We start from the raw sequence: 24313 nt of genomic DNA, 5'->3' as shown, positions 1-24313 counted from the left end.
GGAGGACAGGTCATGATGCCACCGAAGGCTGGCATTGCCCAGCCTTGGCCCGACCCAGCAGGCAACTAGGTGACTTCGGTATCACTCAGGTATGATGAACCACTGGAGGGAGCATGCTTAAGCCATCGTGTAATTGTTGCCAAAATCTTGGCTCCCTGTCCACCAATGCCGAATAGAAATACGGGGACAAAGTCTGGAGGAAATAGAAAAGAGTGGCTTTATTCCTTTGGCCAGGCAAGAGGGAAACACAGCAGGCTAGCACCTCAAGAACTGTGCCCCCCCTCTCCTGGGGGATTACAGAGGGTCTTATAGGTAGAACTTGCAGTCCAGGTAAGTGATAAGGATCAAAGTGGTGAAGGTTTTGCATTCTTCTTCTTCTTGCAATATTTTAAAACGGCCACAGCTAGCAAAAGGCAACCGGGTCTGGTGTCCCTGAAGTTATTGTCCCGTGACCTTTTTTTTTTTTTTTTTTTTTGTGGTACGCGGGCCTCTCACCGCTGCGGCCTCTCCCGTTGCAGAGCAGCACAGGCTCCGGACGCACAGGCTCAGCGGCCATGGCTCACGGGCCCAGCCGCTCCGCGGCATGTGGGATCCTCCCGGACCGGGGCACGAACCCGTGTCCCCTGCATCAGCAGGCAGACTCTCAACCACTGCGCCACCAGGGAAGCCCCGGTGACCTTCTTTTAATGCTGCGAGAGAGTGTAGGGGGAGAAGAATGCCAGGTGCAGAGTATAATTCCTATGGAATCAGAGAGTAATTAGCTTTGTGAAGGACAAGTCTAGCTACAAGTGTTTGTTAGTAGTAACAGCTAAAGAGTAACCAAGATTGCTTAACTCTTTCAGGCCTGTTTATGCTGTTTCCCCAGCCTGTTCATTGTTTGCTTATTTTCCTTGCTTATCAGAAAAGTCTCATTTCTATTTTTGCTGAAACATAATGACCACCCAGTGTATTTCACAATAGCTATTGGCAACAAGTAAGCAGCTCTGGCACCTGGGCACATGCCAACCTGCAAGTACATGATACTCCTTAACACTGACCATCACCACTCAAAGTCCCTCAGTTTGAGGAACCTGGGCCTGCCCCAGATGTATGATAATTCTGCCCAGACAGGTCAAAACTATGGTCAGAGAAGGATCCCCAAACTGTCCACAGTGGTTCCCTGAGCTCTGGGAGGCGATGTAAGGGGATAGGGGAGAGCAGGCCCGGTTGTAGGGTTTGACGTCAAGGGTCTCATCCCTGACTGTCCCTCTCCGCCCCGCCCCCAGGGTCTCCATTGCCACGGCCCTGCCCCAGCACTTTGAGCCGAGTGCTAGCTCGGAGCTCCATGGCCCCCACCCTAGACTGGACGCCCCATCGGGCCTCTCCGGAGCCCTCGAAGAGCCGCGTGAGGAAGCGGGGACCCGCCCGGGGCAGTAGATCCCCGGCGGTGAAGAGGTAGAGCAGCGGGTTGACGCTGGAGCTGAAGAAGGCCAGAGCCGTGGTTCCGGCTCGCGCCGCCTGGCCCGCCCCGCCCAGGCTCGCCAAGGCTCCTTCGGGCGGAGCCAGCGCGGCGAGCGCCTGCAGTACGTTGACAGCGTGGTAGGGGGCCCAGAGCAAGCCAAAGGCCAGCACGATGGCGACCACCAGCCGGCCCACCCGCGCCCCGTGCCGCCTGGCGCCCCAGCGGGTGCCCCGCAGCCGCACCAGCGTCACGCCGTAGCAGCCGAGCACCAGCCCGAAGGGCAGCACGAAGGCGGTCAGGGTCTCCAGGCTCAGGTGGGCGGCGGCGTGGGCGGGCGACGGGTGGCACAGCTGGCACACGCGGTCCGCCCAGAGGTGGCGGTACACGGCGGCCGGGCTGGCGAGCACCAGGGCGGCCAGCCAGACGGCCAGCAGCAGGCGGCGGGCCAGGGCCGGGCTGCGCAGCTGGGGCGCCAGGAAGGGGCGGGTGATGGCGAGGCAGCGCTGCAGGCTGAGCAGGCCGGTGAGCAGCACGCTGGCGTACATGCTGAGCGCGCACACGTAGTACACGGCCTTGCAGCCCGCCTGGCCCAGCGGCCAGGCCTGCCGGGTCAGGAAGGTCACGAAGAGCGGCGTGAGCAGCAGCACCGAGCCGTCGGCCAGCGCCAGGTGCAGCACGAGCGTCGCCGCCAGCGGTCGCCCCCGTGCGGGCCGCCAGCCCGCCAAGCTCCACACCACGAAGCCGTTGCCAGGCAGCCCCAGCAGCGCCGCCAGCAGCAGGAAGGCTGTGCCTGTGACCCGCGAGGTCTTCCAGCTCAGCAGCGTCTCGTTTCCCGGGGGACCGTAGCAAACCGACATCCCTAGGCGCCTACGGGAGGCTGGAAAGAGCCATGGAGCGCTTTCAGGTGGGGCAAAAGCCCATGTTACGCCTGATGCCGGTGAGAAGGGACTGTGCCTCCCTCACTCCTCTGCAGCCTGCCTCTCTTCTGTCTGGGAGCTTCTGTCTCTTCCTCCAGGACCCCAGACCCAGCTCAAACACTACTTCCTGGAACCCAAATCCCCTGCTCTGGGTCAGCCGACCTCCCCAGTCCTGACTCCCAGGCTGTCACTGCCTCCACCTTCCACCCTCCTAACCTGGCCTCTCCTTCTTTGTCCAGCCCCGTTGCCTATACCTCAGGGCAAAAGTGAGTGGAAGGGAGTATGGTCTCATGGGCAGATCTACTTACCCAGCTGGGAGCGAGCAGGGTTGGGGGCCCTCCAGGGGCCTGGGGAAGCCCAAAGGCAAAGGGGCAGTGGGCCAGGTGCCTAATCCTGTCCTGTGCCTGTCAGGTTGTCAGAGGGTGAGGCGAAAACAGGGAGGGACAAGGTGGGGCTCCTCTCGGGCCTTTCCTGGGGCCCCTCCCTCACTCTGCTGCTTCCCATCACTAACACGTCCAGGCGTGTGAGAGCCCGCCTCCCCAGGAAACAGGATAAGCTGAAGGGGTGCAGATAAGGTTCCCTGGTCGTGTGGGTGAGTAGGGACACTGCCAGATCCTGCCCCTGGGTCCTGCTTCTGCGCTCATCCCTCCCCACCCCCTGCCCCCCACCCTGTGGTCCCAATCCTCCCACCCTGCAGCTCTTATGCTGTCTGGCCGCTCTTGCCTGCACTCAGCAGAGAAGGCGACCCAACTCCTCATTCCCCCAGCTGCTCTACCTTTGCCTGTTTTCAGACTCCTGACTCTGAGACTCAGACTCCTGAGCCCCCTTTTTCCTCAGCTTCCTACCTACCCCTCTCACCTCTTGCCTTGGACCCTGCCCCAGTCATTCTGCCCTCACACCTCTCAGTGGGCTGTCAATGGCAGCTTTCAGTGTAAAGCATAGGTTAAGTTCCAGGCAGAATGGGAGATGCATGGAGGTGTGAGGGCTTATAGCCTGGTTGAGGAGTCCTAACTGACAACCATGAAGAGGCCACACTGCCAGGCTGCACCAGGATACGACGCAAGGAAAAAGGAAAGGGCGCAGTGTAGAGACTTACTTCTCTAGGTCGTGAGGTTGGGCAAAGCTTGGAAAGGAAGAAATTTGGTAGATTGATGAAATTTAGGGAAAGGGAAAAAAGGCTTCTGCCCAGTCAACAGCCAGAAGGGGGTTCCTTGGGAGCCAGGACACCAGTCTTGTCTCAGTTTGGGTTCCCTCCAGAGCAGAGCCTGAGTCGAGGACATGGGTAATCTGGTATTTGGGGAGACAGGTCGGGAAGCAGGAGTGAGAGAGCAGGGGAAGAGAGGGAAGAGGAAAACCAGTAAGAGTGTATTATTGAATTCCAATATTCAGTGGGCATCAGGAACCTCTGAGTGCACAAAATAACTTCCAGAAAGAGAGAAGATGGGCGTTTATGGCCAGCTCACATTCCCCATTGTTTGAGGGTTGTCCTAGAGGCATTAATGCCCTTATACACACTTGCAGCCTGTACTTGTCAGGGGGCTGAGTGGGCTGCTACAGCTTCAGATAAGACTCCTGGGCAAGAAATCAAGGAGACTTATGCTCATGTGAGGGATTCACTGACAGTGAGAGTCTGAGCTTCCTCACAACTGTTCATCACAACTGCAGCTGAAATCAGAGATGGGGCACGGGGTACCGAATGCTAAAGTCCTGATGTCATCAAAGGACCCATCCCCTCTTCCGCCTTCCACATCTCCATGCCTATAAAGTGGCCAGTGGAGAAAGGTGAGAGAATGACTAATCCAGTGCAGCTGAAGCAGGCAGTTCTTCTGAAGAGAAGTGTTGAGCCAGCCCCTCCCCTAGCCCACAGAGGGAAGAGCATGAAAGAGGAAGGCCAGGGTCCCAGACAGGATCCTGGTGATTCTGGATCCATGGATCAGGACCCATCCTCCCCTCGCACCCCACCCAGGCACACTGCCTGGAGGTGTTCTATTTTCTCCAAGCCCTGCCCATCCTCAGCACGGCCTCCCTGTTCCTAAAGCTGCAGTTCATGGCGTTTTCAGTAGGTGGCAGCACATACAGAGCAAATCACATAACCAGCTTCACACAGATTGGGAGCCAGGAGAAATTGGCCCTAGAAATTACCTCGATATAAAGAAACACACCGGATATCACATTCCATCCAATTACATAGTTCCCATGTACCCTCACATCACACGCTGCCACCAGAGACACACACACAAACTTCCATGGCTTTTGCTGGACATATCTGGGCCTCCATCCTTCCTCCACCACCCCACTTGGCCCTTCCCCTCCTCCCTCCCCTTGGACTTTGCCCTTCTCACTGGCCAGGCAGGGGGGCCAGAGTCCGGGCTTGACTCATACCCCACCTCGCCGGGGCTGAGATCCCAGCTCCGTAACAGAAAACACCACCACTTCAGCTCCAACCCCGCCGAGAACCACCGAGCCCAGACCTCCCGGGAGAGGCAACTCTCCTGCTCCTTCCCTCCACCATGGAGTACCTCTCTGCCCTGGACCCCAGCGGCCTGCTCAGGTGATTTCTAACCCTTCTCTCCACTCTCCAGCTCTGGGGATATAGGCAGGGTGACAAAGCTGCTTTCAGACCCTAGAAAACTTTCGAATTTGTACCCCTTCCCCTCCCTGCCCCTTTTCACAGTGGGCTTGTCCAGCTCCTGAACCGCCACCCCCCCTCACCCCCCCACTGCGCCCAGTCCGTGGTCTCTCCCTCTCTCCCCGAGCTACTTTAATCCGCACACCCAGATCCCTCCCTCCCAACTTCCCTAAAGCTCCAGCTACCCCACGCCCGTCACCCCCGCTGCACTCACCAAACCCCTCACTCCTTGACCTTTCTTCCCACCTACCAGGTCAGTAACCAGTATGAGCTCCGATTTGGGCCGTAAGGTCTGGACCTCGGCTCCACCACCCCCGCGACCTTTCCGCGTCTGTGATCACAAGCGGGCCACTCGGAAAGGCCTTACAGCTGCCACCCGCCGGGAACTGCTACACAAGGTGTGTGGGCCACGTCCCTGGGTTCCAAGAGCAGGGGCAGCCAAGGGGCTAGGGAAGAGTGTGAGCTTGGAATAATGAGCAGGAAGGGCCGCAGCTACATGGCTGCCCCTCCCTCTGAGGGCTAAAAGCAGGGGGGTGAGCCCAGTGGCTTCTGCTGCATTTGAGTCAGTTCACTTTTTTTTTTTTCCAAGGAGTGGGCTTTTCTTTGGGGGCGGGAAAGGAGTAGACAGGGGTGGAGGGATAGATTTCAGAACTCAGTATGGAACGGCAATTTGTATGACAGATCAAATTCAAATCCTGATTCTGCCGCTTCCTAGTGTCAAAACTTGGGAAGTTACTCAGCCTATCAAAACCTCAGTTTCGGGCTTCCCTGGTGGCGCAGCGGTTGAGAGTCCGCCTGCCGATGCAGGGGACATGGGTTCGTGCCCCGCCGGTCTGGGAAGATCCCACATGCCGCGGAGCGGCTGGGCCCGTGAGCCATGGCCGCTGAGCCTGTGCCTCCAGAGCCTGTGCTCCACAACGGGAGAGGCCACAACAGTGAGAGGCCCGCGTACCGCAAAAAAAACAAAAACAAAAAAAACCCCTCAGTTTCTTCATCTGTAAAAAGGGTACAATAATACAACTACCTCCTAGGGCTGCTGAAAGGAGTAAAAGAGAATAATGTATGTTAAGTGCTACATAGATACTTGACACTAGTGAAGACTCAAAAGGTTAAAAGTCATTATTACTGAAAATAGTTCCGAAGAACTGTGAGGGTCGGGGAGAGTGAGGTGGGACACTGGAGATAAGACCCGTCGTGATAGGCCCCATCAGCATAATGCCTATACCCATTCAAGAGAAACTGGCGAGCTTTTCAATTCCTAACCAGTAGGCATGGCTTGGAGGGAAGCTGAGAGAGATGACAGTGACATGGTAGGAGCAAAGCAGGAACAAATAGGAAAAGGACAGCCCCTAGTGAGGGTCCCCCAACAACTAAAGAACACCGTGAGCTAGAGCCATTAGAAGGGATGGCAAAGCACCAGGAAGGAGAGTTGGGATATCAGTCAGCATCTAGGGTCAACCATTGGGTGCTGGGCAGCTGGACAGGGAAGGGGCATGGGATAAGCTCTGCCCCTTCCCTCCTACTTCTTGCCACTGGGCAGGCACAGAAGACTCTGACACTGAGTGGAGTGCTAACACTGGTGCTGGAGGAGGATGGGACCACAGTGGAGAGCGAGGACTTCTTCCAGCTGTTGGAGGATGACACATGCCTGATGGTGCTGGAGTTGGGACAGAGCTGGAGCCCCAGCAGGGTGAGAGGCCCACACTGGGGCTGCTTAGGCCACTGATCCTTTCTGTCTCTCCCAAGCCTCTTCTGCTACCTAACCCTGATCTTGGGGGCAGAAGCGACGGGAGAGGTGAGGAGTTGTCGAGGACTCCTTATAGTGGACCAAGAGTCCAGGCAAGGGTGGGTCTGTCCCAGTGCTGACAGGGATTAGTGGTGAGTGTCAGTATGTGAGGGTCCATTGCACCGATGTGGGGGGGCCCCTACAGAGTGGGGTGCTGTCGTATGGCCTGGGCCGGGAGAAGCCCAAGCACAGCAAGGACATCGCCCGCATCACCTTCGACGTATACAAGCAAAACCCTCGAGACCTCTTTGGCAGCCTGAACATCAAAGCCACGTTCTACGGGCTCTACTCCATGAGCTGTGACATTCAAGGACTCGGCCCAAAGAAAATACTCAGGTCAGAGACCAACATGTCACACTTCCCCACCCCTACGGCTGCACTCCCCTACCCTGTTAGCTCTCCCCTGTGGAAAACCCCCAGACCCCACCCCGTGACTTCCTCTTGTCTCTGCCCTTCAGGGAGCTCCTCCGATGGGCCTCCACACTGCTGCAAGGCCTGGGCCACATGCTGCTGGGAATTTCCTCCACCCTTCGTCATGCAGTGGAAGGGACTGAGCGGTGGCAGCGGCAGGGTCGCCTCCAACCCTACTGAGAAGGGGCTCTGAGCTTCTGCCCCTAGACTCATTCCAAGAGACAGACTGTAAGGACTGTGACAGCATCAAGTTTGGGGCCTACACACAGTGCAGGCTCACTAACCCGCCTGTTTTCCCCAGTCTTCTGATCCCATAGTGACAGGCCCATCAGCCTAACGCCTTCCACCCCAGCCTATACCCATTGCTGAAGAATACTATCCATTCCTAGCCATCTTTGCAGCCTCCCACTTACCCTGAAAGGCCACAGCCTGTCCACAGGCATCTGGATCCCACCCTGATTGCTGCTACATCTAGAGGTCCTTACCACTCCCCTCCTGTCCCTAAGCTCCCCAGTGCCCTGAAGAAAGCCCTCTCTAACTTTACCTTGAGATCTCTATTTCTTTGTACCCTTCCCCCACAAAATAACAAAGGTGTTTCCAGTAAAAATATAAAAATGTTTATCAATAAGACTTTTGACTCCAGTTTAAACTAGGAACAGGACAGGATAGATACTCCGTTTCCCCGTGCCCCATGAACACCCAGTCCCAGATCCAAAGGCCTTAGTCTTCAAGTATTGAGTTCAAGGCCCGCCTCCGCTTGGCCACCGCCCCCTGCTGCTGTTCCCAAGCCTCTCGCCGCTTCAGAAAGGTAGTCAGGGCCACGTTTCGAGCTACATGGTGGCCAAAAGGGTCCTTTATCAGCTCCTGGTTCCGCGCCCCTGCAAAGGGAACCATTCGTGTTCAGTATCACCATGCAGTCACCCACCCATCCTTGAAGAGACTCTACTTGGGGTGAAAGTCCCTCCATTTTTTTGGAACCCTGGGTCTGCCTCAGGATAGAGTTAACACCTCACTGTCCAAAGAAGAGAAGTCAGGAGGAGGGGTGGGAGCACAGGGCTGCACAGTCCGCAGAGGGGCAGGGGAGAACAGACTGCCAAGAACCCGTGGCCAAGACCACCCTTTGGAACTGAAGTCTCTGCTTAATTTAGGTCCATTCCCAGCCACCCAGCTCTTTAGAGTGAGGAAAGGGGACACTTGGAAAGGTCAAAGATCGGTGCTGGTACTCACCCAGCTCAGCAGCAATTTCCTTCCGGGCCCCCAGGGCTGCCCCACTCCAGATGGCATCAAGCACACGGCTGCCGTGGCGACTACAGGCCAGAGCCACATACTGTCCCTGCATTGAGACAAGCAAGGTAGGGCCCTCTAGGGCAGTCCACAGAAGTGTGTTGGGTTGGGGTGGGCATGAGGGCTGAAGTTCAGAGGCTGAGTTGAAGCAGTCTAGGAACTACACATCCTCTCTGTGACTCCGAAGCAGAGTCCTGGGGGAAGCTCACATTCTCTAAATGGAGGATGGCAGAGGAATCAAAGCAGAAGCCAGAAATCTAACCTTTAGGGTCTTCAGCACCCGGCGGCACTGCTTGCGTGTCACGGAGGGGCTGGTCAGGACAGCATCAAGCACATGGGAACCAGCAGGGCTTTGGGCCAGAGTCAGAAGCTGTGGTCCTGTCAAGGCACCCAAACTTCGAAGTATAATACCAGGACTGGAGAAGTGCAGCAAATGCTGGAGCAGCAGAGACCCAAGGACTGTCACTTCCCCCAGGTCCCTGGCAGTGGCCATTTCTACCTGGAAGGACAGAGACAGGGAATTAGGAGGCAGCCACCAAACTGCCGCCTTCACTTGGATGAAGCCAGAGATCTCACCACCCTCACCTCAGTGGTGAGGGGCTTCCTAAGCCCTGGGAGGCCTGGTACCCAGTTAGTCACAGGTTTGGCCTCTCCCCTACCTCACCTGGTGCTCTGCGGGCACTGCCCCCTCCTCCTCTGCCAGTCCATAGTACACCTCATAAGTCATCAAAGTGGCAAAGAGAGGCACACAGGCCACTTGCCGGGAAGAGGGCTCTGCACAGTGGAACGCCTAGAAAGGAAGACAAAACATGAAACTGAGAACTAACCTCAAGCAATTCATCCCTAACCTCGACTTCCCAGACAGGGGAAAGCATTCAGGACAGATGAGAATGCCTAACTCCACAAGAACATAAGCTGCATGCGGACAGGATCTCATCTGCCTTGCTGTATCCATAGCCTCCATGTATGTAACGGGCTGAATAAATATTTATTCCTTAAAACTTCTCTCTCTGCCCTGGGAGACTATTTTCATTCCAGGGCCATGAGATGGTTTTGGCTTCATTTCCCCCTGTATCTGTGAACTCCCTGGGCACTAGACCTCTTGGGTCCACAGATACAACGACTGAAGATTAGCTAAGTCCTAGCAGGTAGAATTTGAACTGAGGGCATAAATGGGTTGCGGGTAACCACCACTCACCTCCAACAACAGCTGTAGGACCTGGGCTTGGTGGATCCCAACTCTGTGGCAGGCCCCGACCAGGGCAATGACTACCCCTGAGTGACCCTGAGCCAGCACAGCTTCCAGGGCAGGGCTTAGCTCCTCAAACACGGGGGACAGCTGAGGGGAGACATGGGTTAAAGAATCTGGCATTCTGGTAACAGTGGGCTGAGTTATTGAGAGAAATCTTCCTGCCAAAAACAACTAAAAATGCTAGATAAAACATAAAAGCATTGCCAATAACAGGACTTTGGTTCGGATGGATAAGGAAGGTCCAGAACAAAGGGGCAGTCTTAGAGGTGCGGCCTCCCATGGGGAGGGGATTGTAAATGGCCATACTCTCAGGATAAGGGAGGACTAGAATTAAACCTCCCCTTCTACCCCAGATCTCAACCCATGAGATCCCAGGGAAACATGCCTTGGCACTAAGCAGCAAAGGAAATGAGAAGCTAGGACAGCAGCTCCAGTGCTCATATGGATTTGTAGCCAAGTACCCAGAGACTGCGCGAGCCACGGAAGCTCAGGCTGAGAACTTGAATTACGCCGGTCTCCTGCTGGCACTGGCACCTGAGAGAAGCCAAAGCAAATCCTTTCTGGGAAGAAGGCACCTTTACCCTAAGCTCTGGGAAGCCTCCAGGAATAACTTCTCAAGGGGAACGGCCAGTACACTGTTGAAAATACAGATGCAGGCATACAATAAAGCAAGTCCCAATGAACAAGAACTAAAAGGAACGGACTCAGCCAAGTTCGTGACTCACCAGCTCAGGAGTGGTGATAGCATCTAGGAAACGCTGCAAAGGGAAGTTAGCAATAGGATGTGCAGCCAGGGTCTGCAGCTGTCCTTGGAAGTGATCCTCAAAGAGGCTCTGGAGCCTTGGGGGCTCCGACACCAGCAGCACCTGCTCCAGGAGTCTGGAGCTCGTCTGATCGCGCAGAAATAGCAGTAGGGGACTGGGGACAAGGAGAGGGTGATCAGGTAGTCTTCACTTCACTTCATCCAAAATAACCACATCTTACCATGGTGATCATTTTGAAGTGTACTGAAATAGCAAATCATCACGTTGTGTGACAGGAACTAACACAGTGTTGTACGTCAATTATACTTCAAAAACAATCTTATAGGAAAAGAGGTCAGATTTGTGTTTACCAGAGGCAGGGGCCCTGGGGGTAGGGGGAACTGGCGGAAAGCGATCAAAGGTACAAATGTCCAGTTATAAGATAAATACTAAGGATGTAATGTATAACATGATAAATATAACTAACACTAGTGTATGTTTTACATGTAAGTTGTTAAGAGTTCCCATCACAAGGCATAAAAAATTTTTTCCTATTTCTTTAATTTTGTATGTAAACGAGAATATGGATGTTCACTAAACTTATTGTGGTAATTGTTTTGTGAGGTAAGTCAGTCAAATCACGCTGCACACCTTAAACTTACACAGTGCTATATGTCAATTATATCTCAATAAAACTGGACAAACAAATAACACAGCTATATACATATATATCTCATATATATACCTCATATGTATGTATCTCATATATATACATATGTACACATACACAGAATGAAAACCTTTGTCTTTTAAAACAAACAAACAAAATACCCATATCATGTCATTCATTTCACACAGCCCACCACCTCGGTCAATCCTGAGGCCCTGTCCATACCTGCCATCTGCTGAGGAATTGCGGCTACTCAAGTAGCCCATCACAGCATTGCAGAGGTGGGCACAAAGCTGAGGCAGCTTGCGGTGTAAGATCTGTAAGGCTACTTGAAGGCAGAAGCTGGAGATCTTGTCAGTGATAAACACTGTGGGGGAGGGCAGAAATAATAAAAGCGGCTTTCCCAAAAGCCAGACAACCTATAAAACCTCAGATCTCAGGCAACAAGATTCAAGGGACTGTGGACACAAATGGTCTACACAGGGCCTTTACAACATCAAACCAGTTAAGATTTGAAAACAAGAGAGATAAGACTGATCAAAATAAGAGCCTTGTTTGATGATCATCACCTCCAAAAAAGATCCTAGCTTTCCTCTTATTTCCCTCCTTACCAGCAATGTCCTTCAGAAAGCAGGAGCTCAGGTTCTGAAGACAATTCAAGAAGGTTTCAGGGACCTCGAAATCGGTTGCCTTACATTCCCGAGATGGGGCCCTTTGTGCTTCTGAAGGAAGATCAAGAACGTATGCAGTGGTGAGATCACGAACTGCCATCCAGGAGGAAGAATAATTCCATAGTTGAACAAGGATTTGGCTTGGAGATGCGGAACACATACAACTCAGTCGGTACAACTGAATGTCTCGTCTCGTCTGGATGACTGAACTGAGACTACATTTCCGTTTTAATTTCTCTAAGAAACTTCAACCAGCTCCCCCAGGGTCCATAGGAGATAGTCCAAACTCCTCAGTCAGGAGTTCAAGGTGTTCCAAAATCAGGCCTCACCTAAACTCACTATCTTATTTCCCAGTGTTTTTCAAAATGTAGGTCTGCTGCCTATGAGTGTATTACGAAATCAATCTAGTGGGTCTCAACCACCTTTTTTTTTTTTTTGGCCGCGCTGTGTGGCCTGCGGGATCTTATTTCCCCAACCAGGGATCGAACCCACGCCCCCTGAAGTGAAAGCACAGATTCTTAATCACTGGACCGCCAGGGAAGTCCTAAGCATTTCTTTAATGTAACACACAAAATAAAATGAAAAAGGAGGGAACTCCCTGGCAGTCCAGTGGTTAGGGCTCCAAGCTTCCACTGCACGGGGCACAGGTTTGATGACTGGTCGAGGAACCACAAGCCGCGTGTGGCTCAGCAAAAAAAAAAAAAAAAGGGGGGGGGAAGAAAATATCAGAGTGGGTTGCATGTAGTAAGGGTATTGTTTTCTGACCTTTTGCTTGAATCCAGTATGTGTATATATACACATATGTATGTCGAGTCATGTTTAAAAAACTTTTCCATACTGTGAGTTCTGGTTAAAAAAAAAGTTTGAAACACAATGCTCAAGTGAATCATCTCTTCCACTTGCCCCCATTCTTCTAACAGCTGTTCCCTAAACACACCTATGCATCCTTACCTCTGGGCCTCTACGCACACTAATCTTTGGCCTGATATCCCTGACCTCATTTCTCTGCTAATTCTTTATGATCATGAAGAAATCCTCTGCTTATTCTCTCCTTCTGAACTTCCTAAACTCTCCTTCCCTCTGGGTCTATATCCCTTTCTTGTAATACTTACCAGGTAACTGGGAGCCACGGTGCCTGGCTCTCTCAGACTCCAGAAGAGTCCCTCCCAATACCTGCAGCAAAGTTCTGACCACGAAGCTGCCATGTGTGTCTCCACAGTAGAAAAGAAAATCATCACACACCTCAGCGGCTAGTCCCAGGCCCAGCTCCTCCAGGGTCTCCAAAGGACCATCCTTCCCATCCTCCTCCTCCTCCTCCTCCTCTGCAGGGTTCCCTAGCAATCGAGGCAGCTGCAGCAAAGCACTTTGCAATACATGGACCCCACATCGATGACAGGCCACAAAGCGCAAGTTGGGCCGCAGAGCAGCCCATACTCGACACAGCGGTTTCAGGGGACTGAACCCCAACAGTTCCTGCAGCATCTCACTACCAGCCCTGTTTGTGGCCAAGGCTAGGGCCTGAGCCTCCACTTCTTTCAAAACATTGTGCACCATCAGCTCTGGAAAAACAAGAAAAGAAATATATTAAAGAGAATGAGAGGAGGCTAAGGTTATGTTCCATCACTTAACCAAGGGGTGGGGAGGGAGGAAGGGGATACAGGAGATGAAACTAAGTCCTCACACCCTGGGGACCCACGAAAATGTCCTTACCGGTCCTGGATTTTATGCCCAACTAAGTGCCTCCCTTGATCCCACCCCAAAGTTGCTCCCTACCTCGTTCTTCTCCCGTCTCGGGGACCTCTTTCAGCGCGGATAGCGCCCGGCGGAAATACCCCAAAGCTTCTGGGCTCAGGTGAGGGTGCGCATCCGGAGCCGGCTCTGAGCGCCCATCCGGAGGCGGGCAGGGTTGTCGCTGGCGGCCTGGTGGGGGCCGCCCCGAGCCCTTGGCTCCGCGCCCTCTTTTGCCACCAGCTGGGAACTGGCGCCCCGCCTGGTGGGGGGAGCGCGGAACCAACCCCATGAGTGCTTCGGCACCTCTCCGCCAGCAAAGGCTTCCTTAGCCGCAGGGGGAACCTCAAGCACTCGCGTACGGGCCGGGGCCTGGCAAAGTTTAGGCACGCCCGCGCGCTCAGGGCGCAGCGTTACACGTCATAGCCCCGCGACTGCCGCTCCGCGGCGGGAGTGGCTGAGTTTCAGGATCGCCCAGCTCTCGCTTGCCAGTGCTGGTTCCCACCGGTCATTGCCCCGGAACCGCGGGGTACTCTTTGATCCTCCCGTCCGCGTCGCCAGCGGAAACTGGGTCAGAACGCGGACTTCCACCCCAGCCTCGTACTCTGACCCCGTAGTTGTCACCTCGTCCCGCTCCCGCGGCCAGAATTAAAGTCCTCGACTTCGAGAACGAGGCGGCGCGAGAACTCCAGCAGCAGTACACGTGGCAGGTAAGGGGCGCGAGCTCCCTCCACTTCGGGCTCGGGGTCCCTTGGCCTCGCGCCCACCCCCGACCCGGAAGTCTCGCCTCCGGACCAGCGGCCAGTGCTCCAGAGAGCTCAGAACTCCGCGTGGACGCGCTGGGAGGGACCGCCCCGCTACAGGCCCCCACCCAGTCAGCCCCACTCAGAAAGTCTCAGTAAGTGGCCCTCCTGGACAGCCCCACTTCTTCAGTCCTTGGCCTCCCAAAAGGGACAACCAGCCTTGTCCTGGGCCCTGCACTGGTTATCCCCCTCTGAAACTTCTCTCCCATCAAAGGATCTCAGCCTTGGCTCCCCTTCCTATCATTGTCAAGGTCCCCCCTCTGCATATACACTCTGGAGGCTTCCGTCAGAGCAAGTCCTTGCTTCCACAGATTTAACCCCTTGGCTTGTGAGTCATGCCAGCTCCCATGAAGGGCCAAGTGTGCGTGGTTACTGGTGCTTCCAGGGGTATTGGCCGGGGCATCGCTTTGCAGCTCTGCCAAGCAGGTGCCACGGTTTACATCACTGGCCGCAATCTGGACACACTGCAGGCCACTGCTCAGGAGGTGAGTGCTTCTTCTGGGATCCCAGGGGCAGAAACCACCTCAGGGAGCCCTTCCCATTAACCACTCCTCTTAATCCCTTACCTGAAACCAAAATATTCCTCAGTAGACATGAACATTTTTACTCAAAGTGGGATAAGTAAACCCCATAAGTAACTTCAGATCAGGTTATATTTTGCCACCAAGTGAATTTTATGAAAAAACTTGCTGTTTGAGAGCTTCAGGGATTTTGGAGTTGCATCTTAAGAGTTGTGGACCTGTGCTTTTTCTCTGTTTTTGTTAAGACTTTATTGACTTGTACATTTTCACTCGACTTTTCTACTGAATTTCAGTTAAATAAATACTGGGGTGTGTTTGATAGGCTAGGCACTGGGTGAAGCACTGGGGTTACCAAAATTAGTAAGACATAACTTCTGCTTTTTTTTTTTTTTTTTTTTTTTTTGCGGTGCGCGGGCCTCTCACTGTTGTGGCCTCTCCCGTTGCGGAGCACAGGCTCCGGACATGCAGGCTCAGCGGCCATGGCTCACGGGCCTAGCCGCTCCACGGCATGTGGGATCTTCCCGGACTGGGGCATGAACCCGTGTCCCCTGCATCGGCAGGCGGACTCTCAACCACTGCGCCACCAGGGAAGCCCTAACTTCTGCTTTTAAAAGAGAGTCCAGCAGGAAGTCTAAGGCAGAAACAGATCATTTCAATGTAATGTGAATACAGTAAGTGATAAAAGTAATTAATATTTATATGGTAAGTGATAAGTGTGCCCAGAATGCACTGGGAATATGGGTGAGCAGTTAGGCAGGGAGGTCAGAGGGTGGGACCCAGAGCATGGATCTGGAGAATATGATGATTGTTCTTGAATAAGGTGTTCTTTCTCTGAAGTTAGAGGATGGGGGCACATTTGTAGAGGGTGAGGCAGAACAGGAAGTAGAGATAGTTCATGTCTGAGAACTTTGATTTCTCATTTACCAGGCAGAAGTGTTGGTGGAGTGAGGGTAAGAGGGCTGTGATTTTAAGTTGGGATTCCACATGAGTGGTGAAGAGTGGGAGCTAAGGGCACGTGAAATGGAAATGACTAGTAATGAGGAAAAAGATAGATACTGATTTCTCAAGAGCAGCCTCCAAGCCTAATTTGTCCCTCACCCTCCACATGCAGAGTACAATGCCTTGCGCATGGTAGGTCTCAGTAAATGTCTATAGATTTTAAACCTGGGATCCCCATCATCATTACTCTACAATGACAGGACCTAGCATTCCTGAAACTCCTCCAACAGGCACCAGAGGGCAGTATTGCCACCATGTTCCCTCAGCTGCTGGCTGTGAGTCCTATGATTGCCTTCTCAGCTCCCACGCTGGGAGTTGAGGGGAGCTGTGTTGTGTCTCATACTATGTTCGACGGGAAGCTCATATCCTCTCTAACCCTCTCCAGGCACAATCCCGAGGGGGCCGGTGTGTGCCCGTGGTGTGTGATTCAAGCCAGGAGAGTGAAGTGCGAAGCCTGTTTGAGCAGGTGGATCAAGAACAGGAGGGGCGTCTGGATGTGCTGGTCAACAACGCCTATGCTGGGGTCCAGGTGCTCTTTGAACTTTGACCCCAGCTCCACACTCCTGACCTTTCCCTCTGACCTGAGTCCTCATCCCCACTCATTATCCCTTCCATTATCCAGCCCCTTCCTGCCTTCAAAGCATCCTATTCACCACTCTCCCTGTCTTCCAGGTGATCCTGAACAACCCTAAAAAGGCATTCTGGGAAAGCCCCGCCTCCATCTGGGATGATATCAACAACGTCGGACTCAGGTAGGTGCCTCCCCTGCCACCCCGCTAAGGTCCTGGGCTCCCCTCACTCAACCAAGCTGAGGGCCCAGACGTTTTCCCATGTGCCCTCTCCTTTTCCCTCTGATCTTGTCTCTCTTCTCCCTTCTGTCCCATTTGTCCACTAATCTCTAAAGAAGTTTAATCCGGTGAATCTGTACCTAGGAATGTCAACTTTTGCCTTGTTTCTGTCAGTAATTTTCATCTGAATTTGCCCTTGCCCTCCCTCCTGCCTCATTTTCTGCCCATCCAAATGCATGACCCAGAAGGGAGCCTCTTTCCCTCAGTAAAGCATGCCACCTATAGTCAGTATTTCCGAAGATGGCTAGAGGAAGAAATTGTTTTGTTTTAGATCAGAAGAAGGTCAATAAGGAAGAGTGAGTGCCAGCTATCTTAGCCTTTCCCTCCTCACTCCAGACCCACAGGCAAGGGTACTCCCAAGTCCAAGTTGGGAGGGCAGGGGTGTCATGAGGTTACACATACATCTGGCAAAGGAGTGAGATGAAACACCGCATTAAGAGTTCACCCAGCATGACATACATCAGTTAGGTCTGTGTTTATTGTTGGAAAGAGGGTACCCTCTCAGAAACTACACTGCATGGATGTGATCAGCCACCTGTGGGAGTCACCAAGAGATTATATGCAAATCTACTTCTGAAGCGTCTAAGGACACTCAGGGCTTCTAGTGGCAACCCCAGGGAAGCAGGATTAGAATCCACTTGTCATTTCCCAAGTGGAATAAAGGTTGTGAGGACAGAGGGGGATGGTCAGCTAACAATCAAGAAAAGAAAACCCGGACTTCCCTGGCAGTCCAGTGGTTAAGACTCCACCCTTCCACTGCAGAGGGCATGGGTTCAATCCCTGGTTGGGGAACTAAGATCCCGCATGCCGCATGGCGTGGCCAAAAAAAAAAAGAAAGAAAACCCAAAAAGCTAGAAATTGGCAACACCCATATCCTTAACCCTCCAAAGAGAGGAGCCTTCCACACTCTCATCTCCTGCTGGTCAGGGTTTTGAGCCTGTGAAGCAAAGGCCTGGACACCGCCCTGGAGCTCTGATGAATTCTCCAAGGTGAAGGTCACTCTGTGAGCCTCCTGGAAGTGCACCAACATCTCCTTTCACCTCCCACACACACATTCACATTTACTGTGCCTTTCTTCTGCATTGCCTGAGGTCAGGCTTTCTTTTGATACCATACTCTACTTGTTTTCATTTGGAGGGTCCTGTTTCCCTTGCGATACTGGTTACCAAGTATGTGTGTGTTATTTTTTTAAAAATATACTGTGAAGACCAGTACAATCTTATTCCCCTAGTCACCACTGCTTCCTCTTTTGCCTGAGATATAGCTCCTGTTAATAGCCTAGTATATATTCTACCATGCATTTAAATATTCCACTAGGAAGAGATACCATAATTTATTTATCTAACCCCTTATTTGTTGCCACAGTGGAAAATAATTAGGTCAAAAAATATGACTTCTTAAAGATTTTAATAAGCATTGTCAAACTGTCCTCTAAAAAGACCCCACCAATTTATAATCTCACAACAGTGAAGGAGGATATCTGTTTCCCCGTGTCCTCAATCATACTAGACAATATCAGGCCACGAGGTCAGGCAAGTTTCGCCATCTAATAGGCCAAAGATATCTGAAGGTGTTTTTTAATTTACACTTCTCTATTATTTGTGAAGTTGAGCTTTTTTTTTTCACTTTTTATTGGTTCTTGATTCTTTTGTGAGTTGTGTTACTAAGTTATTCTTTTCACATCAATTTATAAGAGATCTTTGTACAAGATCTTTAGATTCCTTTGATGTGTTTTACAAATATCTTTCTCAATTTATTACTCATTGTTTGCATGTATGCTCTTCTCAGCTATGTATACTTAATTGTGTACACATGTATGTATTTGTACATCTTTCTCTCTATATATATGTTTTACTGTTAAGAAGTCACATTTCTATCTAGGTGTGATACTGAGACAAGTTTTCCCTACGTCAAGTTTATGAACACATTGTCATGCTTTCTTTCAGTGCTTTTGTGCACTCATTTTTTTATATTCAAATATTTTGAGAATGCATTTTAAAACAGTAAATGAGGTGGAGAACAAATCCCACCCACTAAATAACTGACCAGTTGTTCCAAATCCATTTATTGTGTGGTCCATCTCGCCCCATTGGTTTGAAATGTTCCGTTTGTAATTCGCTGAATTCTCCTTTACACTTGGATTAATTATTGAGTATTTTGTTTCATTGACTTACTTATGTATTATTATGCCAGTCCTGCATTTTTTTAACTATTATGTCACTGTACTTTTTTTTTTTTTTTTTTTTTTGTGGTATGCGGGCCTCTCACTGTTGTGGCCTCTCCCGTTGCGGAGCACAGGCTCCGGACATGCAGGCTCAGCGGCCATGGCTCACGGGCCCAGCCGCTCCGCGGCACGTGGGATCTTCCCGGACCGGGGCACGAACCCGTGTCCTCTGCATCGGCAGGCGGACTCTCAACCACTGCGCCACCAGGAAAGCCCCTCATTGTACATTTTAACGCAGGTTGGTTGGGTGAGGGGAGCATATCCCCCTCACCGACACGATGTTACTCTTCCTTTTTCAGAATTTTCCTGGCTCTTCTTACACATCTATTCTCACTGAGCTTTAGATTGTTCTGTTGATCTCTCCAGGAGTCTTACTGAGATATAACTCCCATTGACTGGACCTGTGCATTAGTTTAAGTAGAACTGATGTTTTACATGTTGATTCTTCTAAGCAAATTATGTCTGTACTTGTTCTTTTATATTAAGCAGAACTTTATAATTTTTCCTTGTAGATCCTATACATTTATTATGTTTTATCCCCTGAGCTATTTTAGCTTTGTTATTGCTGTCATGACAGAGTGCTTTTCTTCCATTACAGTCTTCTACAGATTGCTGTTTCTTAACCTTCGGTGGTTAATATTACCCATGTCCCTCTCAGAATGTGGCCTCAGGCCCTTGATTCACCAGGTTTGCGGCCTTCTCCTGGATCAGAAGCCATTAGGGGGCAGAAGAAACTTCCCGAGACAGCCCTGAATGTGGTTCATTCCTTCTTCTTTGCCCCACCTTCTAGAGGCCACTACTTATGCTCTGTGTATGGGGCACGGCTGATGGTACCAGCTGGCCGGGGGCTCATCGTGGTCATCTCCTCCATTGGTGGGCTGCAGTATTTCTTCAACGTCCCCTATGGCGTGGGCAAAGCTGCGGTGAGGACCCACTGGCACAGGGGTTGGGGACAGTCGTGGTACCCATAGCTCAGGAGAGACAGTCCCCGGTAGTCAGAGTGGTGAGGCTGACTGACCCTCACCTCTTCCTCTGCCCCTGCATGGATGGTTCCTTTGCCTGGGCTCCTCTCAGCTGGCCAGCCTAGGCAGTGCACTGGGGAAGGTGGACAGCTGAGACAGGGCTCCTGGGAAGGCCAGGAGGTTGGGGCATCCTCGGTGGAAGCAGGGAAGGCAGGGGAGGGAGGTGACATGACCAGGTGCCCTGGCTCCCACCTGGCCTTCTGTCCCTCTGCAGTGCGACAGGCTGGCTGCTGACTGTGCCCAGGAGCTGCGGTGCCACGGGGTCAGCTACGTGTCGCTTTGGCCAGGGTTGGTGCAGACAGAACTGCTGAAGGAGCACGTGATGAAGGAGGAGAACACTGCCGATCCCCTTGTTGAGCAGGTTAGCAAGGGGAGGGCGAGGGTGGCAGAAAATGTGGGGATCAGCCACTCCATCCCCACATCCTCCAACCGCAAGACAGTAACAACAGAGTAAATACCCAGGTGCTTGTCGCGGCAGGCGCAGGGCTGAGCACTGACACACATTATGTCCTTTTCTTCTGTAAGGGAGACGGTGTCTCCATTTCACAGACGGGGAAACTGAAACTCAGGGAGGCTAAGAAACTTGCTCAAGGTCACATGTGCCATAAGTGGAAAGATTATACAGCTCCAAAGCCCATGCCCTTGACCTCTGCTCTGAACTAATCTAGAAGGCCCAGACATAATTGACAACCCTACATCCTTCCACTTAGGAAAGGCAGTTGGTCCTGGTCCTGGGGTACAGGGCTCACTGGATGTGGGGAGGAATGATTCCCGTACCTTCTGAGATGCTGAGTCCTGCAGGTGCAGTGATGAGGGCCTCTGTCTCCTGGACAGAAGCTGAAAGCAGGGAAGGGACTTGGGCAGTGCTCTTGGAAATTAACCCTTCACTTCTCTGCCCCTGTGTTTCAGTTCAAATTTCGTTTCTCATCTGCGGAGACCACAGAAATGAGTGGCAAATGTGTGGTGGCTTTGGCAACAGGTGAAGAGGTTGGGGGCGGCTGGTAACAGGAAAGGGCGTGGAGGATCTTCAGGGTGGTGGCAGTCAGTTCAGGGTCCCGAGCCAGGAATATGCCCTTCTTTTCTCTGGCGTCTGGAGCCCCAAAGGGTCCGATGCCCAGTTTGAGGTGCAGGAGCCTCAGGAACTGGATCCTGGGAGACATGGCCAAGAGCCAGAGGCCCAGGAACCTTCCTAGAAACAGAGAGAAACAAGTCTGGGTCCCTAAGCCTGTCTCGGTAGTGCCCTGGGCCACACCCGGGCCGTCTCAGCTGTCTGTGTGCCCACAGACCCCAATATCCTGAGCCTAAGCGGGAAGGTGCTGCCATCCTGTGACCTGGCGCGGCGCTACGGCCTGCAGGACGTTGATGGTAAGAGCTCTGGCCCAGCAGCCAGCCTGGACCTCTCTTCCTTCTCACCTGGCTCACCCCTTCTCCTGCTCTCTCTCCCTGTTCCCTCCTCCCTCACCTTCCATTCATTCTCCTCAGCTGGGGTGGGGGTGTCCGAGGAGTGGGAAGCAAGGGTCTAATCCTTCTTTTCCTGTGGTCCGCAGGCCGCCCCGTCCAGGACTATTTGTCTTTGAGCTCCGCTGTCTCCCATGTCTCCAGCCTGGGCTGGCTGGCCTCCTACTTGCCTGGCTTCCTCCGAGTGCCCAAGTGGGTTATGACCCTCTATGCTAGCAAGTTCTAACCCTCCTGGCCTGACACAGTTCTGCTTCCCTTTGGGCTGAGTGGTTGGCCTATCGCAGTGGAACAAGGCCACCTTTCCCGCCCACCTGCTGCATACCCTTGATCTGAAGAGAAGGCCTCTGCCGTGTGCCCTGGTTGAGCCCTAGGGGCCTTTATAGGTCCTTCTTCAGGTCTTCCTTGCCTCTGTGTTTTACTTTTTGCCTTAATATTGAAAAATGTTCTGGGGGCTAATAAAGGTCTCGTTTCTCCTTCAACTTATTTTCAAGTGCTGATTCTATGCTCAGGAAGGTATTAAGTACTTGAGAGAGAGACCTAATGGTATGCAAAGTGTGTAGGTTCTCAAGGATCTCTATCCCCAGCACAAGCCCCTTTACTCCACATCTGTTGCTCCTCTTCCCTGTAGAGCTGCCCATCTCAGGAGCACCTGCCCTTTGGCTCCCATGCCCCAGCTGGGGAGCAGGGTCCTCCACAGCCAGAAGCAGGCACACCCCAGTCCCTCACTGCTTTCCCACCCCCTCATTCCGCCGTCTCTTCAGGGATGCCTGCTGCCTTCTAGCTGGGCCTGATCCCTGGTTGAGGCCCAATCCAGGAAGGGCAAGCTCCTTGGTGTTCACAGTTTCCCGGAATTTGGGAGGAAAGTACTCTCCAGATCCACGTGAGAGGCAGAAGAGTAGTTGATGACACCGGCACATCACATCCTCCCTCCTGGGACAGCACCACCTGAACTGCTTTCGGAAGAACTGACTGCAAGAACCCTTCAGGGCTGCCTTTCCTCCTTGGGGGGGATCTGTCCCAGCCCGAGGCAAGGCAACAGGGTGTGTATTCCAAAGAGGAGCTGAGGGCCACTCTGAGGGCACCTTCCCACCAGCAGCCTTGATGGCCATCAAGGTAACTGGATGGCTGCTGTAAATCAGAGTGGCATAGATAATTTCTAAACTTCCAAAAGGGCAGGGTGAGAGCTGAGGCTTCCGAGGGCTCCCCATAGAGTCTGCAGAAGCTGTGATCTTCCTGTGGCTTTTTGGGGACCGCCCCTGGTTACTATTCCAGTGGGCGCTGGGGTGGCTCACTGGCTGGTGCATCTCTTCCAACCCTGCAGTCAGTGACTTGACGGCGGTTGCTTGAATTCAGCTATGGTGCGCGTATGTATGGCACAGGAGTCCACAGCTGCTGCCAGTCAGGCCATTTTTTAAGAGAGAGCCAGCTTCTCAGCGTGTGACTAGAACTGCGTACTTAAATTCCACCATTTACCCAGGCACCCCATTCAGATCGCAGTGATCAGATTTCCTCACCACCCACTCACTGCCTTCCACTCACCACCCTAAATTCCCCTAAGATTGGTGAGGGGCAGCAGCAGTTGCCTGTATGCCTTAAGAAGAAGGACAAGCACCTCAGGATCTCCTCCAGCCTTCCACACCCATCTTTAAAAAACATCATTGGAACAGATCCTTTCGTGAGGGCCTTGTTCCCTAAACGCCGCAAGGTACCATGGGAAGAACATGGGCTTCAAAGTCATACAAATCTGTGCACAAATCCTAACTTCACCACTTTGGAAAGTAAGTGAAATAACATATATGCACCAAGCAATATGTAACCACTAAAGTTGTCGATTCTTCCTCTTAACAAACATTTAAGAGTATGCTCTGCACCAGGCACCATTCTTGGCTTTGGGAGAGCAGAGAACAAGACAGACCAGGCTTCAACCCACAGAGGACTTTCATTCAGCCCTGGAAGACCTTAGAAGTCAGCTGGACCTTCGACTTACCTTAGGAAGTGAGTGAACTGGGTCCCCAAGAGTACATCAACGCAGAGTTCAGCCTCAGCCCTGGTTATCTCAAGAAGCCGGAGGGAGCAGTGTTCTTTAAGAGATACCACACTGCCTCCCTCCAACAAGACTTAATTAATCTTAGAAACACAAACAATGGAGTCGAGCTCTGAGAGTCTGAAACATGGACAGTGAGTGTTGATTGGAGGTGGAAGAGATTCAAGATCTGAGAAACCCAATAGCAGAGTCTTAGGACATTTGGGGGATTAGTATTCATTCAGAAAACATTTATTTGACACCTGCATTCTGCCCAGCACCATACTAGGCACCAGAGAAGACTAGTTCAATTTGGTGAGATGGGTGCTATAGTAAGTTTACACAGTACCCTGACAGTACAGGAGGGAGCAACTGGTTCCATTAGGAGAGTGAAGGAAGTGATACTGACCAGAGACTTAAAGAATGGGAAGAGAGAAGGTGGGAGGGGGGGTCGTTTTTTCTAACTGTAAAAAAAAAAAAGGCAGGTACTGAGACACGAAATGGTGCAGGCCAGCTAGAAGTTGGTATGCTGTAAGTGTAGATGTGGTATGGGATAAGTTTCCAGGGAGAAAGGAGATGAGTAAAGAACAGTGATTAAGATTTAAATTGTGGGCAGTAGGTTTCCACGCGAGGGATTCATCTTAGATGCTGAGTGACTATTAAGGAAGTGCTCCCCGGGGAGCTGGGTGGAGGGGGAGAAGCCAAGCAAGAGCTCCAGTTCAGCCGTGGAGGGTGGCTTCCCTCAGAGCCCAGGGGAGAGCACTGGAGTATAAGGCCTCAGGGTAGCCCTGCCTGGGACAAGGGAGCCAGGCTTTCATTCCCCACCACCACCATTGAGCAGTCACCAGTCACACTTTGGCCCAGGTGGGGCCAGGCAGGGCAA

At 52.3% G+C, this 24313-nt stretch overlaps 4 protein-coding genes across 7 annotated transcripts; 2 read left to right on the top strand and 2 right to left on the bottom strand.

Moving 5' to 3' along the window:
• Positions 1-1230: 1230 nt before the first annotated feature.
• LTB4R2 (leukotriene B4 receptor 2) lies at positions 1231-2298 on the bottom strand. The gene has a single exon (XM_030854670.2). It carries the CDS (start codon positions 2296-2298, stop codon positions 1231-1233), a length of 1068 nt encoding a protein of 355 aa, XP_030710530.1.
• Positions 1492-9623, top strand: CIDEB (cell death inducing DFFA like effector b). 3 transcript variants are annotated; one of them, XM_060294659.1, is made up of 6 exons: positions 1492-2345; positions 4024-4909; positions 5241-5385; positions 6528-6677; positions 6919-7109; positions 7232-9623. In XM_060294659.1, exons 2-6 carry the CDS (start codon positions 4869-4871, stop codon positions 7362-7364), a joined length of 660 nt encoding a protein of 219 aa, XP_060150642.1. In that variant the 5' UTR covers positions 1492-2345; positions 4024-4868; the 3' UTR covers positions 7365-9623. The 3 variants fall into 3 exon arrangements, with proteins under 3 accessions (XP_060150642.1, XP_030710535.1, XP_060150643.1); XM_030854675.2 differs by lacking the exon at positions 4024-4909; XM_060294660.1 differs by lacking the exon at positions 1492-2345 and having other exon boundaries at positions 3044-4140.
• NOP9 (NOP9 nucleolar protein) lies at positions 7785-13912 on the bottom strand. Its single transcript, XM_030854668.2, has 10 exons — positions 13578-13912; positions 12917-13363; positions 11745-11855; positions 11359-11500; positions 10446-10638; positions 9667-9807; positions 9133-9258; positions 8731-8967; positions 8412-8517; positions 7785-8062 (listed from the first exon to the last, which is right to left on the bottom strand). Exons 1-10 carry the CDS (start codon positions 13822-13824, stop codon positions 7905-7907), a joined length of 1908 nt encoding a protein of 635 aa, XP_030710528.1. The 5' UTR covers positions 13825-13912; the 3' UTR covers positions 7785-7904.
• Positions 13913-13960: 48 nt separating this feature from the next.
• DHRS1 (dehydrogenase/reductase 1) lies at positions 13961-21886 on the top strand. 2 transcript variants are annotated; one of them, XM_070044955.1, is made up of 9 exons: positions 13961-14242; positions 14587-14820; positions 16241-16384; positions 16528-16607; positions 19718-19850; positions 20164-20310; positions 20859-20928; positions 21234-21314; positions 21497-21886. In XM_070044955.1, exons 2-9 carry the CDS (start codon positions 14671-14673, stop codon positions 21631-21633), a joined length of 942 nt encoding a protein of 313 aa, XP_069901056.1. In that variant the 5' UTR covers positions 13961-14242; positions 14587-14670; the 3' UTR covers positions 21634-21886. The 2 variants fall into 2 exon arrangements, with proteins under 2 accessions (XP_069901056.1, XP_060150641.1); XM_060294658.2 differs by having other exon boundaries at positions 13962-14242; positions 14647-14820.
• Positions 21887-24313: the final 2427 nt, after the last annotated feature.

This window comes from Globicephala melas, chromosome 2, assembly GCF_963455315.2.
Source record: "Globicephala melas chromosome 2, mGloMel1.2, whole genome shotgun sequence".
Taxonomy (NCBI): domain Eukaryota; kingdom Metazoa; phylum Chordata; class Mammalia; order Artiodactyla; family Delphinidae; genus Globicephala; species Globicephala melas.
Note: the sequence above shows the minus strand (reverse complement) of the source record. Positions and strands in the feature narration are given on the sequence as shown.